General features: G+C 38.4%; 2 protein-coding genes across 4 annotated transcripts in view; one reads left to right on the top strand and one right to left on the bottom strand.

The window, feature by feature from the left end:
* ECPAS (Ecm29 proteasome adaptor and scaffold) overlaps nucleotides 1–3,111 on the top strand; it is a 66,623-nt gene extending 63,512 nt beyond the window's left edge. For both annotated transcript variants that reach the window (XM_074932552.1, XM_074932551.1), the window contains exon 49: nucleotides 256–3,111. In XM_074932552.1, coding sequence (XP_074788653.1) covers nucleotides 256–395 — 140 coding nt within the window. In that variant the 3' untranslated portion in view covers nucleotides 396–3,111. The remainder of the gene's footprint in view (nucleotides 1–255) is intronic.
* Nucleotides 3,112–3,447: 336 nt separating this feature from the next.
* On the bottom strand, nucleotides 3,448–25,285 carry SMC2 (structural maintenance of chromosomes 2). 2 transcript variants are annotated; one of them, XM_074932553.1, is made up of 25 exons: nucleotides 25,199–25,285; nucleotides 24,337–24,577; nucleotides 23,287–23,436; nucleotides 22,452–22,574; nucleotides 21,483–21,521; nucleotides 21,207–21,317; nucleotides 20,987–21,031; nucleotides 20,261–20,494; nucleotides 19,430–19,579; nucleotides 18,526–18,759; nucleotides 17,504–17,663; nucleotides 14,859–14,976; nucleotides 13,990–14,128; nucleotides 13,053–13,172; nucleotides 12,525–12,729; nucleotides 11,813–11,948; nucleotides 10,677–10,801; nucleotides 9,665–9,858; nucleotides 9,256–9,399; nucleotides 8,775–8,969; nucleotides 8,053–8,253; nucleotides 7,121–7,237; nucleotides 5,578–5,738; nucleotides 4,562–4,709; nucleotides 3,448–3,715 (listed from the first exon to the last, which is right to left on the bottom strand). In XM_074932553.1, the coding sequence occupies exons 2-25, from the start codon at nucleotides 24,502–24,504 to the stop codon at nucleotides 3,554–3,556; spliced, it is 3,579 nt and encodes a 1,192-aa protein (XP_074788654.1). In that variant the 5' UTR covers nucleotides 24,505–24,577; nucleotides 25,199–25,285; the 3' UTR covers nucleotides 3,448–3,553. The 2 variants fall into 2 exon arrangements, with proteins under 2 accessions (XP_074788654.1, XP_074788655.1); XM_074932554.1 differs by having other exon boundaries at nucleotides 25,194–25,247.
* Between the last annotated feature and the right edge of the window lie 168 nt (nucleotides 25,286–25,453).

Here is a 25,453-nt window from a genome sequence, read left to right as displayed (position 1 = left end):
CCCTTGTTTTCACACATTACAGGTTTAGACAATCAAGCCTAGCCTAAATAGGTATAACTGCTCCCTGTGCAGGAAGCAGCATATGCACCTGAGAGTCCAGTTGAATTTGCCTCCTTCTGGAAGAGCAGTACAGGCTGCGAGTGAAATGTTACAGACATCACTCTTTCAGCCTGTTTGGGGATGCAGATGGTCTCTTGGTTTTTGTGGCATTTTGTGGTATTCATGTCCAGTGTCTGTCTGTCTTTATCTACACAGAAGCTCAACAGTGGGAGAGCCTGACATCAGAAAGCAGAGAGCACCTCATTCGTTCGTTGTCTACAATGGCATTAGATAGCAGACCTGAGCTACAAGAGAAGGCATTTATATTGAAGAAAACACTTGAAAATCTTGACTGAGTTGTAAAACACAAAGTGCCATGTAAAACAAAAACAAACAAGTGCAGTGGTCTGAAAACCAAGTGGGAAAATGAAGATTACTCTGTAGCATGCATCATTCCTGGCCAAAATAAAATATGCCTTAAATTCTTTTCCCCGTTAATGTTATTTTTACTCTTTTTGAGTCGGTGTTTAGTTGTTTTATCAGTAAATACCTCTAATAATCTGCCCTAGAATGCTTATGAGTATGCAACTGAAAAAATGTTGAGGGCAAGATGCATTTTTTTTTCTTTAAATCGGCAAAAGAATGTTACTCAGATCCCCTTCGTCCTTCAAAGGAATTGTTGAAAAACCACCAGCACAGGAAGTGAAAAGTTCATTTGATTTTCACTGACGTTGTGGGTGGAGATCTGTTACCTGGTGTCTGAACAGTAAACCTTTGGGACTCTGCAGTAGAGCTGGTGTTGGTTATCTATAAAGAATGAAATGCTTCCCGTGATGAAGCCTGTGTTAAACTCCTGTGGCTTCCCCGGGGCAGGGTTTCATCTGACACCCACCTTTGCATCTGCTTGCTCCTCCCTTGCAGCCTGTTGTCTGTGAGTTATGAAAGGCAGAGTACTGTTAACTTCACTCCTTCCTCCTCCTCCTCTGACCTCAGCATGGATTGGCCGAGACTATGCCTTCCCCAGCTAGCAACCTTGGCCTCCCAAACTTTAAATGAGAACTTTTTTTCCTCAAAGGATGCACAAGAGAGCACTTTACTGAGCTGTGTGGGACAAAGTTGGGCCAACTTGATGCCCATGTGGAACACTGCTCTTCTCAAAATTGTTTTGCATGGACACTCACTCCTCAGCTGCAGGAAAAAAAAAAAAAAAAAGGAAAACAATCTTTTCTAGATATGTTTTTGAAGAGTGTTCAAAGTTTGCAATGACACGTTTTTTTAATAGTGGTAATGTTTTATTCCCTTCCTGTTCGTAACCCTGTTCTTGCTTTGGAAACCTGTAATGATTTAGACTTGTCAATATTTGTAAGAAACTGAATCATCTGTCATTTCTCAGCAGCCCAAGTCATGCTGGTTTCTAGCAAATACTTTTTAATTTGCACTTAAGAAAATTATATCTGCATTAATGTGGAGTAAAATTGCTATATGATGATGTGGCCATGCTGCCTGTCTTCTTTTCTTTGCCCTCCTCAGATAAAAGACAAACTTGACCACTATAGCAACAGACTTCTAATCGTGTAAAGTTAGCACTGCACCATAATCTGACCAGTATGTGTACAGCTTTTTGGGGATAAATGCTTTGCTGATGGTGAAATAAAATCATTAGTGTGGGCAATATCATGTCCATGGCTTTCAGTATAGGAAGGCTTGTTTCTTTATTCTTACAGTCTGCAGCTCCTTTCAGATGTGACCTGTTAGGACGAGGATTGCTCAGATAACTTTGTGTTTCCTCCACACCCATTTATTCAGAATCAGGTATGCAGTACCTACTTTTCCCTCAGGTGCCATTTCCCATTCAGTGTTTTCTGGTACTGTACAATCTCGTCGTCTGACATGCTCTCCATGGGAAGGGAGGAATGTCATTTGTGCACGCCTGGTAAGAAAACGTCAGCTAGAAATGGGCAGAGCTGTCCCACTGTGGCTCTCGTGTAGCAGAAACCTCAGCGAGCACTATTGCACTGTACACTAGAACTGGTCAGTGGGCAACTCCTTGGTGCTGGGAGCTGGTGCTATAACGTTTTGATTTACACCTTGTTGCAGGGAGCTGCTCTTCGTTTACATGTAGTTTGAACTATTGAGCACAGTGTACATTTTAAAATTTTACTGGGCAAATCACTTTGCAGTATCTTTAAAAACTTGCTTACCATGACATGTAGTGTCATGAGTGCTTTTTTTTGTATTAGATGAATATTACCAGTGATGCTTTGCTGTAGCAGTTCCTTGTCTGACTTGGGTTTTTTTCCGTATTGGTGAGTGACAGTAACAGAAAAGTAAGAGCCTCCATGTCTCTTCTACTGTGAGTTTTCACTGTGGACTGGAGCATTCAGAGGCAATGCCTAATAAGGTCAAAGGACCGTTAAGTAGAATAACTAATCATTGTCAATAGCAACCTGAGTTTCTCTATTGGGGATTTACACTAGAGGGAAGAGCGTATTCTAGGAACTCAACAAACAGCTGGATTAACAACTCTGGCCAAGTGTTAGGAAGGTTAGAGATGATACAACACTTTGTGAATCACAAAGCAATATGTCTTTCTTGTGATTACAGAACAGATTTAGAGCTCCTCTCTAAAGCATGTGCCTATACACAAAACCTACCTGTACAAAAGTTAATTCAGTCAGAGGTTTGATTTCTATCCCCCTCACATTTGTAAACTTGACAGGATTTAAAAAAATAAATAAATCGATGTGGCCTTCCTAGAGTTTTTCCTCTAAAAGTGATTGCACTATGTAAAACACACTGTACTTTGCCCAGCATGGGCATTTCTTGTGCTGCTGCAATGCTTTGTATACCTGGAGTGCAGTGTGCAGACTTGACTCTAGCACTCACATTCTGACCTACAAGCTGTTGCTTAAATGGATGTATATTGAGAAAAGTTTTCTAATGTTGCAAGATCTCCATCAAGTTCACTGCAATCTGTACTGTCAAAGTATGTGAATGGTCTGACTGAAAGAAAACCCTCCTGCTTACCAAAAAGGTAAAATTAAATAAAAGCTGCATGACCTGTTCTTCCAAGTGAGTGGTAGTGGTTTTTTCTCCCACTGTGGCTATTTTACAGTATTCTTGTGTTCCAAATTCAGAGTGCCTTTGTGTTCTGTGCTGACCTCCCTGCCCCAGGCCACTTGCCCAGCCTCCAGCACTTGGTCTGCGGCATCAGCTGCTCAGAGTGAGGGTGGCTGTTACAGATGACAGCGGTAGGTAGGAAGAACTATGAATTTGTTTGAGCCAACAGCTTGGTCTTGCATCCAGGCAGTGTTATGGGATGTGTGTATCTATTACATATAAATAAAAAAAATACATATATAGTTATATTCCATATGGAAGATGAGGCCACAAGAATATAGTTAGAGAGTTTATTCCTGGCCTAGCTACAGACTGGGAAGAGGACACTTAAAAAGCTGCTACTGCACATGAAGAGCCAGCGGAGAATTTTCCTGGTTACGCAGGTCCTCTTTTGTCACTTACGTGATTTCTGGGCTTCCTCAGCTTCCTTGAGACCATTTTTTCTGCCTTGAAGCTGTTGGTATCTTCTAACAGTAGATATACCATCCACAAACATAGTTCTATAGAGGACGTTTGCATTGGTAAACATCCCATCCTTCAAGGACACCACAATAAACTAAAACAAAGCAGAAAGCCTGAAGTAAATGCTGCCATCCAAATAAAGACTTTAAACAACATTGAAAAAGGCTTCTAGAAAGAGGATTCTTTCACTTTATTTGACCGATACCGTGGTGGTAATTCTTCACAAAATACTCTAAACATAACTGCAGGCCAACAGATGTGCTAAGCAGGTTAACATACACCCACAGGCCAGACATTCTCTGGTGCTAACAATACGGCCACAATAAAGAATACCTGTTCATGGTGCATCAATCCCTAGAAAAATTGTTGCCGTGAATTGTAAGAATGCAGGATCTTTCATAGTCTAAAGACAGTGCTCAAATTATTTTACAATACTGGTAACAAATGTTTCACTCCTCTCATAATTTGGAAAAGTCATGTCCTACCACCAAATGGAGACAGGCACTGCCTTTCACCTCACAGTATTAAGTTTCTTCAGTTCTACAGATTTTTTCATGCACAGGCCACAATGATACAGAGATTCTTTCCACCAGTGCCTGGCTTATTTCAAAAGGGTCAAAACCAAAATATTCTTAATGCTCCGGATAAAGAACTAGCAAAAAAAAAAATTCAAGATGCAGGTCATGCCTGAAATTGATCATATCATAGATACTCTTCCTATTACTACCTGGTTTTTAGCCACTGCGGCAACAGTTTACATTCAAATGTAGTGCTTAGAAATTTCAGTTGCCATATCTAGTGTAACTTCCAGTTGAAACAATTTAGAAATACAACACACATTTCTGGAATAGAATACTTGAACTGCTGAGACTCCTCAGTGGCAGACTGCCTCTGAAAATAATCAAGTGTATAGATGATCACAATAGTATCAAAAACATACCTGGGACTGTTTGAAATGAGTATTAAGCATCTGCCCAATATTCTCAGTATGAGAGAGATCAAGGGCCGCATCCACTTCATCCAAGATATAAATTGGGGCAGGTTTGAAGAGGAGTATGGCTAAGATCAAGGACAAGGCCACCAATGACCTAATATAGAGAACAAGAAAGTTATGTTCTACCCTTTTGTTTGAGAGGCTTTGCCTTATGAAAACAATTGTTCAGTAATAGCAAAATGCTCTGTGAAAAGCAGATTTATGCTATGAGTTCTGAAGAGACAGAATGGTAGCTTCTGCCACAACTTTCAATTTCAAAGCCTTCTGCCAGAAATGGCAAATATTACTTTTTTTATCAGAAGATCAGGTTAGTTGTGATGATATTTAAAATCATGCTGTTGCTTTACCTATTTTCAATTCTGAGATTTGCAGTGCTGTTTTTCAATGTACAGTTCTTGAAGCATTCTGTCCTTCATAAAGTTCTGTATCACTGTCTCACCTCTTCCTAAATTCTGTTTCTATTTTTCAATTTGTTAGATTTTTCCTTAGAAGTTGCAAAGAAGTACAGACCTTACACAGTCGCTGTAATCACTGGAGAAGAAAACTGTCACCATGACACTACTTCAACACCAGGGAAGAACTTGTCTGTATAGACTTTTGAGGTTACAACTGAAAGGCTGAAGCATATAATTCAGCAGTACCTCAGTACTACCTAGAGTTAACTGCAGTTTCCTCACCACTCAATCTGTCATTTCTCCACGGAGAAAAATCTTGTTTGTTATCATATACCAAGTCATGCATTGTTCTAAGTCAGATGCCTCTGAGATTAAGTAAATTAAAAATGCTTTCAATATTAAGTCAGGTTGGAAGAAGTACCTTTAAAAAAACGGACTTCTAGGGAAAAATTTTTTTTTTTTCTAGGGAAAAGATTAATTTTTTGCTTTTTTGAACTATAAAAAGCTTGACATACCCATACACAACTGCAATGGAAAACAAACAAAAAACCCACAAAGTTCACCAACCTTTGTCCTCCACTAAGTTCTGTCAAGTTTTCCTTCCAGGTGTTTCCTAAGGCAACCCTGAACTCCAGACCATCCAAGATATCATCTTTTTTAGAGGGTGCTAGTAGAGCTTTGGCTCCTGGTACAAGTGTTGAAAAAATCGAACCAAAGTCTTCATTCACCTAGAAGTCAGACCATAAAAAAATGTATGTATCTGCTTTTAATCAAGAGCACAAAGAGCAAAAACTTAGTGGTAAGCTGGACTATGCTCTAGAGTCTTGCCCAATTTAACCTAATGACTTCTTATGCCTTGAAGATTAGCACATAGGACGGTGAAAAAATACCAGCATATAGAATCTTTTCTTTGTACTGAAAAGAGAAGCAACACAGAGGGAGATAGATAGATAGATAGATAGATAGATAGATAGATAGATAGATAGATAGATAGATAGATTTGTGTATAGGACACCTTATACTAAGCATTTTAGAAGGATCGTGAAAGAAATATTGGCAGGCTTCTTTATGTCATCAGCCAGGGAAATGGTTATACCCTATCTCAGATTTATTAACCAGTAAATTGTGATATCTCACAATTAAAAGACTATTAAATGTATAAGCACCTCGTAAGAGGCACACACTGGCATCCTCCCCACTCCTTTTCTTCCCAGGATTATTTAAGCAATGTCCAGGTATTGGAAGGGATGCAACTTTGTAAATGTAGATTAAAATTTCCTAGGTAAAGGAATGTATCTGAGAACACACTTATTCCACCACTCACGATGCTTTTAAATACAATTCACTAATTTTTGCCAAACAAGATTTTCTAACGAAAAGGTACCATTTTGTCAGTGATATTCTGAGTACAGGCAGTAGTAATTAAAACCGGTACTTCATTTGTGGGCAATTTAATCTTCTGGCCTCTGAAAGGCCAAAAAATACAAGTTCTCCTGGTACAGCAGAAAAGAATGTCTCAAGAGGTTTCCAAATAGAAATGGAAAACTTTATACTTCTGCTATAGTTCATGATGCGAGACACCTAGTGGAAGGCTAAGTGCTTAGGTAACAAACATAAAATTAGCTGTTGCTCTAATTCCAGTATTACCTATCCTATCAGTGACAGGAACAGCAGCCCAGGTCCACAGCCCCACGTTGTATGGGGCCACACCAAACCAGAAGATTTTAACTCTCTTCAAATATTGATTTAAACAAACCAAAATCGACTGTATCACCATTTTGTTCAACTTCTGTGTGAGAGACAATGGTTTCAGCATGCCAGCATCTTAACCTTCCTTAAATTTTCGTGGGCAGTAAAAGGGAATGGTAAAGTAGTTTTGCAGGTTTAACTGTATCTTTACAATTTTCAGAGAATTCATGTCTTATTCTCAAAAGTGAGATCAAACAGGAGAAATTAAGTGGCTGTTTTGTAATTTAAATACTAGGCAAGGGAGATTAGTTCTGGAGAGAGATAGTTGTTTTTTTTTTTTCCATGGCAATAAACAAAACAGTAATCTAAGATAACTCTGATCCTCTGCTAAAATGCAAAGATTAGATTTCAAGTGTCATACCTTTTCCCAAGCCATATGTAAAGCTTTAATTTTCCTCTGGTCAAGGTCTTCAATAGCTGCAAGAATTTTTAACTTGTCATTCTCTACAATTCTTTTTTTCTTCATTAATTCATTGTACTGGTGCAACAAGAAGAAAAGATCAATTTCAATGAACTTTGTGCTCAAATACCTTTTGTGCTAATCGTGCAGTTTCATTGTTCATCATTTTTGTACCTATGAAGTAGCCATTAACCACAAGATTGAAATCCAAAGCATTCATTTAGCTGTATACAGGATTTACATTGTAGGATATTTTTTGCAAATTAAAGCATTAGAATTTTCAACAACCGGCAAAGGGGAAGACCAACATTACTCTGAAAGTTGCACATCCTTTTCAAGTTAATCATGTTTCATTTGCTTTTCCATGTAAGAAAGGATGCTTCTGGAGGCTGATAGGAAGAACAGGCCAATTCGAATCATGCAACAGCACCAGAGGAAGTTAAAGTGTTAGTCAGTGGACAGTTTTGAGACAATCCTTGATTAGCCACAAGATACAGAGACAACCCTAGAACATCTTCAAGTATGATAGCTTGAAGGTGGACAGTTTTTTGATCTGAAACTTTTAATAAAGTATGGAATTCTCAGGTAGTGTAAACAAAGCTTGCTAATGCTCCTGCTGCCAATTTAGGATGGACTAGTGTAGGGAGGAATGAAACGATTCTTTTTACCATCCAAAGTCAAGATTATGCATATCCTATAAAACTAGTGCACAAGGGAATAGTGCAAAAATGTAAAATTAGTATCAAAGATCTAACAAAACATTTCCTCCTATCTCACGAAGACTATTTTTGATATATTCAGAAATAAGCATATGCAAATATAAAGCTATGTTATGTTATACATAATACCATATACCCACCCAGTCTTCATCTGCTAAAGCACAGAATGTTTACCTTCTCCTCTGTATCAGAAAGCATATTCATAGCTTTGATGTTTACAGTCCTTTCCAACACCCGTTTTTGTTCCCGCAGTGCCTGCAGTTTCTGATATAATTCTTGAGGATTGTTAGTTTTGAAGTCATAGGGTGTGTTTGGCTGACCAAAAAGTGATTTCTCTGAAGCTATCCACTTATACTCTTTCAGCATTTTGGTCACCTGTAAACAAGAAGATATATTGAGGCGCTTTTTTTTTTCACCTCCCCTTCTCAAATGCGAATTAAATAATTTTAAAGAAGTATCAAATTCCTAAAATTACAACATTAACTCTTCTATCCTGATGCATCACAGGTGCGTAAGTTTACAATGCTTCATGTGATTTCCAAGACTGTAGATGAACCAAAATTTTAAGGAAGCTTTCACATATACCCATAACGTTTACTTGGAACAATTTTTTTGTATCTGGACTAAGTCACTCTCACTAAATCTTGGGATTGGCTTCTTTAATTAGTTACCTAATTTGGCCATACATTCAGAATGTTCTCATTGATCACCTTCTCACTGTGATCTACTCTATTTGTCCACACTGATAAGCTCTATTACAGTTTCTACTCCCTCCTCCTAAGGCTGCAAATATGACAGTGCTTCTTAAGAAAAAAAATGCTATTTCTTTTGCATGCAGCAAGGGAAACAACCAGTCTTAGTCACAAGATGCAAGGAAAAGCACAGTTCTGAAATACCTTGGTAGCAACATCAGCAGTCTCTTGTTGATATTTGCTAATGTTGTGTTCTAATTCTTTAAGCTTAAGACGTAATTCATTATTTTTTTCTTTGTATTTTACTATCTCTTCAGCTTTGGCTTTAATTGCTTTATCGTGTAACAAAATTACTTCCTTTTGCTTGGCCAGTTCCTTCTGTGATTTCTCTACAGATTCCTGAAAAGCAAATCAAACAGCCATTTATTAGCTTCTTTTAAGGCTAGGGACAGACAGTCACTAGAAGATAATGGAAGGAGGAAAGAACAAGGAAGGAACAATGGAATGAACAAAGAAGGAGAACAAATTCACATGTGGTAATGAAGCCAAAAAATAACTACCCAGGCTAGAGATAACTGAGTGCTGGCAAGAAAATCCAAGCAACAAAATACATATTATAATTTGAGTTTTAGGGAATCATAACTTCAGTAACATTAAAACAGATAATCAAAGTATTCACTTTTACCTTTGTCTTCGACACCTCAGCTTGCATCGCATTAACTTCGCTCTGGTAGAATTGGATTGCTTTCTGTGTAGCCTCCATTAGTTGTTCACGAGAGGCCTGTTCTTCTTTTAGCTCTTGAAGTTCCAGAACTAAAGCTTCAACTTCCTAGAGAGGTTTTAATATTTATTACAGTTACACTTAAATAGAAGAATTAAGGTTCAGTTTGACATAGTAAATGCGGTTCTTCAGCAAAGGGGCAATCTCACCCAAAGGAAAAAAAAAAAAAACAAACCAGCAATTTATGTCAGTGACTACAGAGTAATATATTAAGTTCCAAAAATGACAGTATTAAAACTTCAGGACAATCAAACTTCCCATTACTGCAACCACTTTTGACATCAACAAATTGTCAACGAAGGTTAAGTTTTACCTGCTGCTTTTTTTTCATTTTTTTGTTTGAAGCATCTGCTTTTTTCCTGGCATCATCTAGTTTTTGCTGGGCACTTTTTAGTTCTTTTTCACGTTCTGCTTCTGCATTTTTCATTTTATTCTCTAATACTTTGTATTTCTCTTCTGCTTTCTTTTGGGTGTCTTTAGTTTTCTGTAATGTCTCTTCACACTCCTCTGAATCAAGAAGTACAGTATTGAGATTGGGTATTGTTCTTACCTTTAAATTCACATCCTGAACTCCAACTGAACTAGATCTGTCTTTGCCTCTAACAGAAAAAAGTGGTTGTACATTTGCTAGTTAATGAAGTCAGCTATTTCAATGATTACACAAAGACAGTGTGCTGTTGTTATCAGTTATTGGTAGGGCATCAAATAGGCAACCAGTCATTAAAATTAATGACAATATGCCTGTTTTCTTTTTTTGACAGGTGTAAGTATATGCCAAATCACATGATCAAGAAGTAATTAATCACATGGCTACCTAATGAGGCATCACCTCATCCTAGCATACTGTTTCTACATATGTATCACTCCTGTCCATCCTTTTTCTTTAGATGTTTTACTTAATTGCTGCATTTGCTTCCTTTTACATTTTTCCTTAGCTATACAAACAGTAATTCTTTCCAATGCTTTCTTGTTACTTTAAATATCTCCAGAAACAGATGGCTTGGAAAAAACAAAGATTACTCAAATAGGGGATTAAAAACTTTACAACTTCCCTGCAAAGCCGTATTTCCTTTTATAATAAAGTACATAAACCACTTAAGAATATAACCTTTACTATAAGAGAGTGACCAACCTCATGTGAATCACCTCTATGCAAGTCTATTGTGATTCTGTAACATATTCCAAAATATAAAGATTATTTTTTGCCTCGAAAATACCTTTTTTTTCCTTAATCTTAAGCAAAGATTCTGCTACTCAAACAGCCAAATATCTATCTCATTCTCACAATTAGTTTTCGGTTAAAAGATTAAGAACACATTTGTCACCAATGGTTTTCTTCAGGGCAAGCAGCTCTTCCTCTTGTTTGTGATAAGCACTTTGATGAAGCTTCATTTGCAACAGCTCTGCTTCCTCAGATTTAATATCCCACTCCTGTTTCAGTTGCCAATACCTTTGAAGACAGTAATGATATACACTGCTGTAATGAAGAGTACCCAGCACTTCAGTTTCAAAGTTGGAATACTTACATACAGAAATAAGTAGATAAATACCTATATTCCCATTCTAATGTGGGATAGAATAATGACTGTAGGAGAAATAAGCTTAAATGCATGGAAATATGATGTAATTTCTTTAATAGTAATTGTGAAACTTGTGGGTATGGAAGTTATGATATATGTAGCTCCTGGCTATGTAGCCCTGATAAGATATATTAAAAGGAAACAGATGCAACACATGGGATTTCACAACAATTCAGAGCTCATGTTTTTCCAAGCAGCAGCATGACAGATGCTAGCCTAAAGCATTAAAGAAAAGGTGTCTAAAAGCAAAACTCATTTCTTCCTTTTGGTTATATTTCTGGAAGTCTATTGCAACTCAAAACAATTTGAAAAATAAATCCAGCCGGTAGATAGCATATTACGCAACACTATCTCCTTATAGGATTTTACAGAACTGACTAAACATGTTTTTATATTCCATCTTCTAAAAAGATCTTCAATAAATGAATAGTTGAAAATCAAACACAGAACACGGATCCTTACAGGATTATCACTCAGATATTCCCCTTTAGTATCTTTATATTTTCTTGGAAGAAAAATCAGAGCTCTTAAGAACTGAAAATTCTGTATGAGTGTTACAAAATATGGCTGGAACAGACCTGTTCTACAGTAGACTTCATGAAACTTTGGAAAACTTCAAGTGATTTCAAGTAGACATCATTGTATGCCATTTTTTTCCCTATATTATCCCAAACAAATTTTTCTTGTATGTGTTATCTAAAAAAATTTAGTTGTTGATTGCTGTACTTACAAATTAAATTGGAGAGTGAGCAGGAGGAAAGGAACAATTTTCTGCATATTACTTTCTCAACAGGCCCTATAACCTCCAAAAATACTTCTCTATATTATGTTTACTCAGTCATATAAGAGAAACGATTGACATTTTATAGGGCAAACCTTACTTTTCAGCAACACTCCTCAAGCTTGCCAGCTCACTCGCTACAGTTTCAAGTTCAGATTCCTTTTTTTTGAGTTCTACCTCAACATTTTTCATTTCTTGAACTTTACACAATATTGGTACAATCTGTGAGGATGCACCTGTTCAGTGAAAAAAAAGCAAAGTCAAGCTGATTGGAATTAGACACATGGATTCACCACTAGCAAAGAACAAATTCCTAATGTTAATAATGATGCATGTATGATTCATTTTGGTTTCAAAACATAAAGGCAGCTAGGCTAAAGTTACAGCAGTTCTCAGCAGAGAAAACTACATTCTCTGCTATGGAATTTAGTTCTGCAGACTTTAAATACTGCACATGCATTTCCTGTGAAATCAACTTTTCATAATTTATGAAATTATCTCCAATTAATTATGAACTACTTCAAAAAGTGCCTGAAATCAAAGCATTTCTCTTTCCGAGAGGATTATATAGCCAAGTAAGATTTAAGTATTTAAAATCAAAACTACTTCAGGCAAATAGTTTGCCATATATTTTTTCTTAGTGTAATCAATCTTATTTCAGTTCAAGAGTGACAAATCTCTGCTCAAACAGATATTATACCCAGTATGAGTCTAAACAAAAAGGTTACCGGTGATTTTTATAAAAAAAAATGCAGAGCAGCAAACAAGTCAACAGACACACAATATTATTAATGAACAAAATCAGCAATTGCCTCCATGAAGAGTGCCTTGAGGATCAAACACATCTCCGTCAAATGTAACACTTCTCATCATTATCCTTTTGTCAAAGGCCACTTTCTTAGCGTTATCCAGGTTATCACAGATCAGTGTTGTCCCAAAGACATACTCCATTGCTTTCTGCAGTTCAGATTCATATCCAACCAGAGAAAGACCTAAATACAAGTTATCATGACCAACCTATAAATCAAATGAAATGCAATTAGTATGCCTTAAGTTAAAAGAATTTTCAAATTTCATTTCTCTCTTATCTTGATAAAAACACTTTCTAAAAACATCATTATATTTAAAAAACAATTTCAGTTAAAAGTGGAATATTGAAAATCCATTTAAACATTGCATAGCTGAAAGGATACAAAGGAAAAAATTAAAATCAAGATGCCCTCAAACCCTACAGAAATTTTTATTAATATGACAGTTAAGAAGCCCATGTTTTTAGAAAAGAAACAAAATGGAAAAGGTATGCAAACAAAACAGTGTAAACAGCTTATTTATTTACATACCAAGGTTTGGGCCAACTTGATTGTTTTTGGTCCAACACATCTGGCTGAAATTTTGTTTAGTGGAATGATGGTGTATCGACGCTTTAGTTCACCCTCTTCTAAAAGCTTTTTGGCGGTAACCTCAAATGAGAAGAGTTACAAAGCATACCTGAATACATAACTGATTTTGTGAAGTAAAACAATAGGGCATTGCAAGAGGAATATAGTTCCAGTAATTAAGCATGACTCTCTTGATGTAATTTAAACACATACGTGGGTCCAAACCGCCTCTTAGGCATTCATCAACACACATGCTCACTAGCCCTGAATCACAAGACCTTATCTCAACATTAAGAGTTCTGTATTAAAGTAATAACTATCATGGTTTAATCCCGGCCAGCAACTAAGCGCCTCACTCACTCCTCCCCTGTCCCAGTGGGATGGGGAGAATTGGAAAAGTAAACCTTGCAGATTGAGATAAGAGTTTAATAACTAAAGTAGAACATAATTAACAATAGTAATACTAAAATATGATAATACCAATGGTAATACCACAAAAAAAGAACAAAAAGAGAGAATTAAACCCCAAGAAAAGACAAGTAGTGCACAGTGCAATTTCTCACCACCCGCTGACCGATGCCTGAGCAGCGATCAACCCCTCCCAGCCAACTCCCCCCAGTTTATATGCTGAGCATGACGTTCTGTGGTACAGAATAGCCCTTTGGCTAGTTCGGGTCAGCTGTCCTGGCCATGCTGCCTCCCAGCTTCCTGTGGACCTGCTTGCTGGCAGAGCATGGGAAACTGAAAAATCTTTAACTCTGGATCAGTGCAACTTAGCAACAACTAAAGCATCAGTGCGTTATCAACATTATTCTCACATTAAATCCAAACCAGCACTATACCAGCTACTAGGAAGAGAATTAACTCTAGCCCAACCAAACCCAGGACATAAACATACCTCTGTGTCCACAATAATGTTATAGAGTTTCCCTCCAGCTGTCACTTCTAGGGCTTTTGCTTTGGATAGATCCTTCACAGTGATAAGAGACACAACAAGGCCTTTCACAGAGTTTGGACTCCATGTTTTTCCAAAACATCTTAAAATAAATTTAAATTACGATAATCACATGTTTGTTTCTCTCCCACATATATTGAACATTTTATATTTTAAAAACTCATACTGCTTATTATACTGGTATTAGAAATTCTAAATTCAATTGGGGGAAAAAAAAAAAAATTTCACAGAAAATGGTTAAATTAAATACTTCACAACAGTCAGTTCCAAAGCCATTAGAAGAATGTCCTTCCTGATTTTCATATAATTTGTTTATACAATATTCAATTTATTTTTACTATGGGTTCTATTATTAGCACAGCTATAAGAGTGTATTCAGACTGATAATTACACAAGCAAATAAATCTGGGGATACATATATTTGAGTGGTGGAGACAGATACAGTGTTGACCTCCACAGACCTAGTCTACTCACAGTCCTTAGGCATTACTCTGAAAAGTAATGATTACATATTTTTACAGTTTAGACCTTTTGATTCTACTTAGCTACTGAAGTTGAGTAATGGCTTGAAAACACCATCACACAAAACTTTTACATCCTCGCGATTTTGACAAGGCTGTAATTTAAGAATGTGTCACTTCCCATGCTGCCCATTAATTCAGCTAACATGTCAGTTAACATTCCCCCTTCACTGGCACCAAAAGAAAGCAACAGCTAAGCAACTGATGGAATTATCCTGTAAATCCCATAAGCTACATATAAAATGCCCTAAAATACACTTAATGTTTTTTAGGATCACGCCAAGATCTTACCTGTATTCAAACTGTAGATGAGGAAACCTTGCCATTAAGTCTTCATACAATTCTCTCAGCTGGCTGATGTCACGAGTCAATGCCACTTCTTTTGCTAAAAGGGCTTTTTCTTTCTCTTCTTAAGAGTTGAACACAAGCAGCAGACAAACATTCAGAGCACAGAAATCTATTAACTTAAAAACTGGTATGCTACATTATTTATCTACATATATGTAGAGAATACTTAATGGAGAGACGTTCTAAAATTCCTGGTAAATTTCCTGGTAGACAAACTAACACCATCACCATACAAAATGTGCAAAGAGTTTAACGTCTAATATAATTTCTCTAAATGTAATTCTGGAATACCAATTTAGTTTTCAGTAGCTTCTGCAGCAAATGTTACCTGGAATGAGAAACAAACTTTAAGAAGTGTTTTGGGTAGGGAAAGCCAGGAAGGAATAAGGAGGTTGGACACTTTATCCATCTAAATTTTCAATGGAATCTAAATTTTCCACCAAACTTTAAAATATTTGGCCTAAAGTTTATAAAATAAAATTTTTTTAAACTATTTTCTGTGGAAAGCAAGTGCTTGCAGAGCTTTGACCAGAGAAATTCCTTTGTGCATAAAACCAGCATAACTGGTTTTTCAGTTCCATCTTGTATTGGGTTTGGCTAGGATGGAGTTCACTTTTGCCATAGTGTGATGGTTTGACTCTGGCTAAATGCCAGGTATCCACCAAGTCGCTCTATCACTTCCCCCCCCCCCTTCCCTTTGTTTTCTCAACAGGGTAAAGAGGGGAAAGAAGATAAACTAACCCTTGTGGGTGAAACAAAAGCAGTTTTAATATAAGCAAAGCAAAGCAAAAGTCCGCGCGCGGAAGCAAAAGCAAACAGATTTATTCTCTACTTCCCATGAAGAGGCGATGTCGGGCCTTCTCTGGAAGCAGGGCTCCAATACGCGTAGTAGTTGCCTCGGAGGACCAAGGGTGACCCCACCCCCTTCCTCCTTTCTCCCAGCTTTATACTGAGCAGACGTCATATGGTATGGAATATCCCTTTGGTCGGTTTGGGTCAGCTGTCCTAGCTGTGTCCCCTCCCAAGATCTTGCCCACCCCGTCCCACTGGGGAAAATATCAGAAAGAGCCTTGGTGCTGTGTAAGCACTGCTCAGCAGCAGCCACAACACCAGGGTGCTATCAACACCCTGCAGCTCCCAGCATAAACCACAGCACCGTGAGGGCTGCTATAGGGGAAAACCGATTCCAGTTCAGCCAGACCCAATACACATAGCAGCCCTCATAATACTGTGCTTTGTATTTCTAGTAGAAAAGTGCTGATATCACACCAGTGTTTTGGCTGAGCAGTGCTCCCACAGCATCAAGGCTGCCTCTTGAACTCACCGTCCAAAGGCCAGCAAGCTGGGGATAGGCAAGAGACTGAGAGGGGACATAGAACAGCTGGGCTAAGTGATACTCCATACCATATGAAGGCACAGTCTGCCACAAAAGCCAAGATAAAGCAGGAGAGAAGGGAACATTCATTACTAAGGCATTTGTCTTCCAGAACAGCTGCTATGCACACTGAGGCCCTACTTCCCAAGCAGCTGGACATCTTGGTTTTCTTTGCTTCTGTGTCCAACAGAGCCAATGCCAGATGGCTCCAAGACGGACCCACCGCTGGCCAAAGCTGAGCCCATCAGCAACATTGGTTGATCACCCCTGTGATCACATATTTAAGAAAAGATAAAAATCACTGTGCAGCAGCCAGAGAGAGGAGCGAGAATATGTGAGAGCAAACAGACACCAAGGTGAGTGCAGAAGGAGGGCGAGGAGGTGCTCCAGGAGGCAGAGCAGGATTCCCCCGCAGGCCGTGGTGCAGGCCATGGTGAGGCAGCTGTGCCCTGCGCCCAGGGAGGTCCATGGGGGAGCAGATCTCCACCTGCAGCCCGGGGAGGAGCCCACCCCGGAGCAGGGGGATGTGCCCGAAGGAGGCTGTGACCCCGTGGGAAGCCCGTGCTGGAGCAGGCTCCTGGTGGGACCTGTGGCCGCGTGGAGAGAGGAGCCCACGCTGGAGCAGGTTTGCTGGCAGGAGCTATGACCCCGTGGGGGACCCACGCTGGAGCAGCCTGTGCCTGAGGGACTGCACCCCGGGGGAGGGACCCACGCTGGGGCAGGTCAAGAAGAGCTGCAGCCTGTGGGAAGGTCTCCCGTGGATGGGACCCCATGCTGGAGAAGGGGAACAATGTGAAAAGAAAGGAGAAGCAGAGATAAGCTGAGGTGAACTGACCACAAGCCCCATTCCCTGTTCCCCTGCACCATGGCAGAGGGAAGACATAAAGAAAATCAGGAATTGAGCCTGGAAAGAAGGGAGGGGTGGGTGGAAGGTGTTTTAGAGGATTGTTCCTATTTCTCATTACCCTACTCTGATTTGTTTGGTAATAAATTAAATTCATTTGCCCATGTTAACACAATTTTGCCCATTACAGTAATTGGTGAGTGATCTCCCTGGCCTTATCTCAACCTGTGAGCGTTTCATACTATTTTCTCTCCCCTGTCCAGCTGAGGAGGAGAGTGACAGAGTGGTGTACAGCCAAGGTCAATCCACCATACTTCTATATTCCTTTTCAGATTCCCCCAAAATTATACACCAGAAGTCTGTACAGACCTTCGTAGTTCAGCTTCTGCATTTTGTTCTCTAGATTTGCTTTTGTTTGTCTGACAGCTCTAAGTGCTTCTTGGTCTCTCTCATAGCCTGCATCCCTCTTTTTAACTTCAGCTTCTTTTGTCTTTAATTCCTTTTGTGCATACGTCAACTTCATTTGAGCCTGTAAGGAGTAAGAAAATATAGAACCAGAAGATATTCAAAGAGAATCTTGTAGGTGCATTTAAAACACCTGCACTAACAAGGTGCTTGTACAATTTGTAAGAGTTTCCACTAGTAGAAGAAATGCCAAAAAGCAGCCTTGTTTTTTTAAAGTAAGGGCACAGGTGATTTGGAAATAAAAACATAAATCACGTATTTGGATAACTCATATTAGCACATGAATAGAGTCTGAGAAGAAACAAGGTAAAACAATGTGGGACACAGCTGTCCTTGTTATTCTTCCCAAGTTTTTCCTTAAGTGAGACAAGCAAGGTCCATTTCTGACTTCACAAATTTAAATTCCACTGTGAGAAAAACCCCAGCAGAGGTTTCCCCTGTCTTAAGGCAAAAATGGCATTTGTTTCAGTCACGTACACAATTTAACTGAGAAAAAACCCACAGTTTCTTCTGAACTCGCCTTTTATAGTTTCAGGCATCTTTATTTTGATTCCATTAAGTTTTACTGTAGAAATCCCTACAGTATGAATGCTTATCACTGATACCAGTCTTAATTTCCTTCTGTTCAATGCCATCAGCCATCTGAGTACTTCAAGTTCCCCTTTATGTCTCAAACGCCACTTTCTATATTTCCTCACAGCAATGCTATAGCTTTTCCTTATTTGCATCTATGCAAAGATATTTTTTTAAATAACCTGTTTCTTCAAAAAAGTCACCTTAATGAATATACCAACTTCTAAAATATCTTGCACAGATACTCTGCGAATCTTTTCACTGACCTTTCCAGAGCATGTCATTCAGTTTTCAGACAATTTTCAAAAGCAGCAGGAAGGCTGGTCTGAGACAGGCAGAGCTTTTCTTTTTACCTGTTTAGCCTCTGTTTCTGCTTTGCTGATTTCATTTTTGCAGGTCATCATTTGGCAAGCAAGAGTAGCTTCTTCTCCATCATCACTGCTCGACAAGCCAGCAGACACAGCATTAAAATGGTGGTGTGCCACAGCTAAAGCATCTGCATCTTTTCTACTTGCTTCCTGTAAAGCATTTAGTTCTTCCTCTGTCTTCTTTATTCCTTCCTCCTTTGACATTAGTGATTTAGACTCCTTCAGCAAAACAAAGAATAAAAAAAAAAGTTAGAGAGAACCTGAGTCCCATTAACTTTAAATTCATGTTGTTTAGATGAGGAGCTACGAGTAGTTTCATCAGCTGACCCTTTGTCAGATTTTGTGATCTTACAATTTGACTTTGCATGTTTTGAAGTCTGTACTTGCCCCGTGAGTGCACTGAGGACCTACAGAAGGATTAAATACAGGAAGAGATGACAATTGCCCAAGAGCTAGGAGAAACAGCTCTTTCTCCCCAGTAATCTAACAAGTAAAGTCTTCTTCAGTGCTCCTCTTGCATTAAAAAAAAAAATTAAAAAAACCAACTGTCATAAACACACAATGTAGAAATTTCTTCTTTAATTTTAAGAACACCACACGTCCAGAGAGCATACTTTTGAAGCTATAGGGAACTTTCCTGAGCTTAATACAAGGTTGGTAAGCATAAGGAGTTGCGCTTCTTTTGTATATGCATCACATTGGTTCTAATGGGAACCTACTACCTATGCCACATAAATCAAACAACACCCTTACCATTTGCTTCTGCTTTCTTGATATAATTCTTACCAATCGCTGATTTTTTCTTATTGCAATAGGTAAGAACAAACAGCTGTCCCCCTCAAACTGCATTAATTTAGTGTTTAAAGAAAATTATATACAAAGGTCTTACCTCCTGCATACTTTCTACCAGACTTTTGTACTTAATCTCTTCACTTTTTAAGTTCTGCTTGCTGAGATCAAGGGTACTTTGTGCTCTAGTATTAGCTCTTTGACTTTCTGAAAGAGCCTCTTCCAGTGAAGGGAGCATACCACCAACTTCCTACAATCAGAATTAAAGGAAATTTAATTTAACCTAAGAAACTGTTAAGAGTACTTGTAATTATTTCATCTTCTGTTGACAGCTATATGTAGAACAGATAAGTATCTGATCAAGCAGGCAGTTAGACTCCAGCGCAAACAGGTCAAAACATCTCTCCCCTCTGAAATCCAAACTAACTAGAAGCCACTACTTAAGACCCACATCATCCCATATCATGGGACACTGTCCCTGTACAACAGCTGCATTTAGGCATCCAAAGACCCTCTGGGCCATCCTGTATCCAACCAAATTTACTGCCATGAAAATTGAGGTCAGTATTGAGTTTTGTTGAACAAGAGTTTCCTACTTGAAGTGTATTTCTTTTAGGACATCAACAAAAAGGGAGAAAAAAAAAATCCAGCAAAATTTACCATTGAATGCACAGAGTGGAAACACGAGGGCAAACAGCTTCCATTCTTCAGTTATTATTCATTTACAGCAATTGGAAGCATTTCAGACAAACGAAAACTTTAAATGGATGTCTTTTAGACAATGAAGAATGAGAACAAGCAGTGTATAATCTAAACAACCCACCAGAAGAAGATAAAAATTCAAGGATATATTATCTGCAGAAATAATCTCTTTCTCGAGTAACTCCTTGTATTCAGATATTCAGACAAGCACAACTCTGTGCTCACTTACCTTTTGCCTTTTCTTTTCCATCTCCTCTACTTCTTCATTAAGTTTTGTCATCACCTTTTCATTTTCAGCCACTGATGCCTGAAGACTCTCTACACTAGTCTGAAATTCTTTTAACACGTTAGCAGCAGATGCCTTTGTCTCTTCAGCCAAAAAAAATTGGTAAGCTATATAGGTGCGGTCTACATGCTCTAATTGTTGCACTACTTTGTGGTATTCTAGATAGGATAATCTTTCCTGAAAAGATACCAATTAAAAAAACTTTTAAAATTCGATGGAAAAGTAATATTAAGTAGGACTGTTAACTTTTAAGCAATTCTACTAACATTATTATTATTTGTAGATAAGAGGAAGGATTTGTCATATTCAGTAATACATTACAGGCCTGCTTAGGAAAATCAAAGATAATAATACTTCTACAACTGATTGTACAGCAGAAACATCACTTGGCACAAATTTTCTAAGAACTGAAATATGTTTTTATCTTCTACTTTTATCTAGGTCTCTTACTTTTTTCCTTTTCCCTGCATTCCCCTCTAGGATTTCCTGGAAGTCCTGACTGTCACATTTTCTGTACTTGAACAGAAGATGAAATTTTTCTCTCTCTTAAAAGATTCTACAAAGCTTGAAAACAAGCTATTGTTTTAGCCACCATATACTGGTTCAGGGAAGCTGAAAGTAATTTTTCAGTACTTTAAGGGCTTGACCACTCTTCTAATTTTTCCATACCTCTTTCAGTTTCTGTAAAGCTGGAGTGATCTCCTCATTTAAGACCTGAAACACAAAACCGAACATTTATATTCAGATTTTTAAAACTCTTATATGTCTAAGCATGAACACCTAGTTCCCAGTGCAGAAATGAAATATTCTGCAAGTTAAAAACCACACTACAGATATTTAGTTATCTTTAACAAATATATAAGAAAGTATACTTTCTAACACATAGTACCGTTTCAATCTGTTTCAGTTTGATCTCCTTCTTCTGTATGGTTTTCTGGACATTTAGTTTCTTACATTCATACATTCTAGTACCAGCTGCTTCTTCAATCATAGCCAAAATCTAAAATAAAGCAAAGCAACAAAAATTTGATGTTTCTTATGTTAGAAGAAACTACTATCTACCTCTGACACCTTTTTTTTTTTTTTATTCCCCCCACCTCAATATTAATTTTTGTCATTCAAAATCAGTAAAACTTCAGACAAAAAACTCCCACAAATTTCTTACCTCCACTGGCTTCATATTTAAAACTTTGGTAATTCGTCCCTGATGACAGAAAGATAAAACAAGAATGGTGTTTGTGTACTATGCAATAGTTAAAAAAAAAAAAAAAAAAAAAAAAATCAAAACCCCAAACCCAAAGAACCCCACTCATTTTTATACTTTATATTGTAAACTCAAACAGTTGGGGTTTTTTGCTACAAGAATAATCTAACTTACTGAATTGTTTCACTCTTGATAGTTCAAACAAGTCATTTCTTCAGGCAGCATGAAATGGCCCTCGGATCTTATTTTAGGCTCACCCTCCACATCCCTGATTCAGTCTTAAAGGACTAACATGCATATTTTGTTCTAGAGGCTTACCAAGTTACTGATGCTGAATAAGCTCTTAATCATAAACTGGCTTTTGGGAGATTTAGCTCATATGTAACTAGAAGGAAAAACAGGTACAAAACTGCCCTTCCCCACTACTTCCTCCATGGGACAGTTCCATTTTAAACAGTAAATCCTACTCTTGCAAGTATTTCAGAGATTTGTCTAGTCCCTGTGTTGATGTTTATAAGGGTCTTTTCAATTGGTCAGCTCTGCCTTTGTAAACTGTGACCTAGGAAGGCAGGTACATCAACTTCATTCAAAATATTGTCTAACATGGAATACACAATAGGAAAGAAAATCTATCTCTTTAGGACAATCATAAAAGCAACACCTATCTGTTAAAGAGACATGGAAAATAAAATTGGAATATGTTTTAGAAAAAGCTTGCTATAGACTACATGAGGTCTTGCACAACAAGATATATGTTTAAAGGTCAAACTATGCTGTATTGGAAATCTTAACTATTTCTTTATTTTTTACTTAATTGATTTTTGTCGCTTTTTGATAATTAGGAAATTAAGTGTTCTTCCACTATCTATCCTGCCTCAAATTTAGTGCAACTTCTGTTCTTTTTGGATTCTGTAAAGATGCACACAATACCTGCATAATGAGGAAGTGAGGGTTATTGACATTGAGTCCAACAGAACAGAAAAGATCGTCCACACGAGTAGCGGTAGCATTCATGCCATTGATAAGATACTTATTTTTACCTCCAATGATAATCTGGAAAAGAAGAGAAATGAAAGAAATCTGACATTAAGAATATAAACTGTAATAAAATCTAATAAAGAATAAAATATCTGAGCAAAACCCATATATTGTATCTTTGCATACACACATTATGCATACTATACAGAACATCTAAACAGATCTTGATGGACTGAAGAGACATTTAAAATAACTAAATTGTAAGAAAGATCAGTCATTGCTGGCAATAGTGATAGGAAAATTTCCAGACTCCACAGATTTCCACTTTTCCCCTTTTTTTTCCAAAGGAAAACCTCAACAGCTTGGGAGACATCTTCATCAGAAAGATAAAGGTTTCTTTGTCCTTGGAGACCAAATTTAACACATAGCTCAGATATTAAGAGGAAAACATGAAAGCAGAAGAAAAAGCCATAAAATACAAAATTGTAACTTGCTTTAGAAACATTATTTCATTATTATTATGTTTCTGTACAAATCCATAGGAAACATTATTGATATAATACATTTAACGATATTTGACTGATTTCTCAAGTAACTCCAATTTTTTAAATCTAGTACCCTGGATCGACTTCTACATTTTGTGTCACTAACTACACTTCGAAGCATTGCTTCAATAGCAAAAATGCAGGGACTTTAAGTTATCTTTTTTTTTTTCTTGAAAAGTACTCTCTTGAACATGGTAAAAACGTATATAGGCTACTAAGCAGTACAGATATTAAAAACTCACCTGCCTACTGATGATGAGCTCATCATTATCTTCAAATCCCAGTGGACTTACTTTCTTGTCAGTATTATCGAAGGTAATAGACACAGATGCTTTCTTAATTCCAGCTTGTCCATATTTATAAACCAGTTCTTGAAAGTTGGAAGCTCGCACCTAAATCCATAGAACAGATAAATTTTTGAAAGAAATTCATTATACAGTTTCAGTGCACTACTGTAGATTGGAGAAATGAATGAAGAAAATGCAGATCTAGCTATAGATTTAAGAGTTCACGCAACAGACTGTCATACAAGACCTGCAAGGTGCTAGCACCATAAAACCACATGCAGAATGTGCCGGTGTAGTTTTAGCAAGCCAGCTAATTGTTTCTGCTTGAGATTCCTGACAAAAACTAAATATATGTTTTTTTTAAAAAAAACAGATCACTAGCTAAGTCATCAGTACATTTACTAAAAATGCATTTATTATTCATAATGCAGCTCACGGGGAAATGAATCAGAAAGTGTTCCTTGGAAGTCTGCTGGATTTGTCTACAACCAGGAGGAGTGGGATAAAGAGAAAAAGAATATCACATGAAGACAGAGATTCAAACTGATGCCAGAGCACACAATTTTTTTGAGTAAGGGTAAAGCAGATATATTTTAAATAGCAGGCACTGCATGAAAACCAGCTTTTAATTTTTTTCTGATGAACCAGTTGGCCAAATTTTAAGACCTAATGCAGAAGTGAAAAAGTTTATTACACATAAAAAAGTTAGAGCCTTTAGCTGCAATAGATCTTCATCTGGAGACCTTTCAATGGGATATGTTTAGTGCAATATTCTAAACTACCATAGTATATTGATGAAACTGCAGTTTTATCGTAATATAACGATAAGACGGTTATAACGGATATAATGGTAAGACACACACTTATGTAATGAAAAATCCAAATAAATAAAACTTTTTTTTTTTTATAGAAGCATCACTTCAGGTCTTCCATCAGAGATTACTCAAGAGTAATATGAAATGTTGCTGACAGAACACCCTTCTTAAATGCCCCCTCTCTCTTTACCTGTGACAGATTGGTGATTCCCAACAGGAAGCAGATTGCATCCAAGATATTGGACTTGCCACTGCCATTCAAACCAGTAACAGCATTGAAATATGGGTCCAAGTCAACAATTTCCGTCCTCTGAGCATAGGATTTAAATCCTTCAATAACAATTGACTTGATATACATCCTCTCTGTATTCCTAAGGGCCAGGCAAAGTATTCCTCCCAAGAGTATGAAGAAAGATATCTGGATTATAATCCTACATTTTTCAAAGCAAAAAAGAAAAAATAAGCATCAAACTAATCATACTGCATACCAAATAAACAGCTAGATGTATAAGAAAATAGAAAGAACACGTGACTTTCACAACAAAAAGATTACGTATTTATAAACGGAAAATTCCAAGCAGACCCCAGATCCAGAAAGCATCCCAGCAATAACCCATGCTTCAACATTTCTAAGCGACGTGACTTTACACTGCGCTTATCACATTTGCCTGAAGACTATGGCATAACTCCGATTTCTCATAAAGCTGCCCTCTAGTCCATCAGCCAACGAGGGAGACGGAAAGGCCCAAATCTTTCAGAACCCGGCAGAAGGAGAGTCTTCCTTCCCATCCCCAGCGCACCGAAGGGCTGAAGCCCAGAAAAACGACAGCCTCGGCCCTGAGGCGCCGTGAGCACAGGCCCGTCCCTAACCCCTACGGCAGCCGCCATGGCGCCTGACCCCACGTCCCCGCCGACGGCGCCGCGACTTCCCCCCCGCCACGCCGCTTAGCCCCCGCCGAGCAAGCCCTCGTTGGCTGCTCTGACGCCGGAATCAGCCGGGCACCCGCGCACCGGCCGCGGGCAAACCCCCTTCCCGCACCCCAGTACCTCACCGCCGCGCCGCGCCCCGCCGCCCGCCACGACTGAATTTTGGCGCCGAGAGGCGGCGGCCGTTAGGGGAGGCGCCTGCTGGCGGCTGCCCGCCGCGCTGCCTGCCTCTGGCGGCCCAGCTCCTCCCTTCCTGGCGGGAGGCGCGAGGCGCTGGGGCCGCTCCTCGTTCCCCTTCAGAGGAGGAGAGGGCACATCCCGCACGCAGCCCCTCGGCCAGGGCGGCCGGCGCGCACGCAGGGCGGCCGGGCGAACGCGGC

This window comes from Athene noctua, chromosome Z (genome assembly GCF_965140245.1).
Source record: "Athene noctua chromosome Z, bAthNoc1.hap1.1, whole genome shotgun sequence".
In the NCBI taxonomy this organism is placed as follows: Eukaryota; Metazoa; Chordata; class Aves; order Strigiformes; family Strigidae; genus Athene; species Athene noctua.
This window is presented reverse-complemented; position numbering and strand designations above follow the sequence as displayed.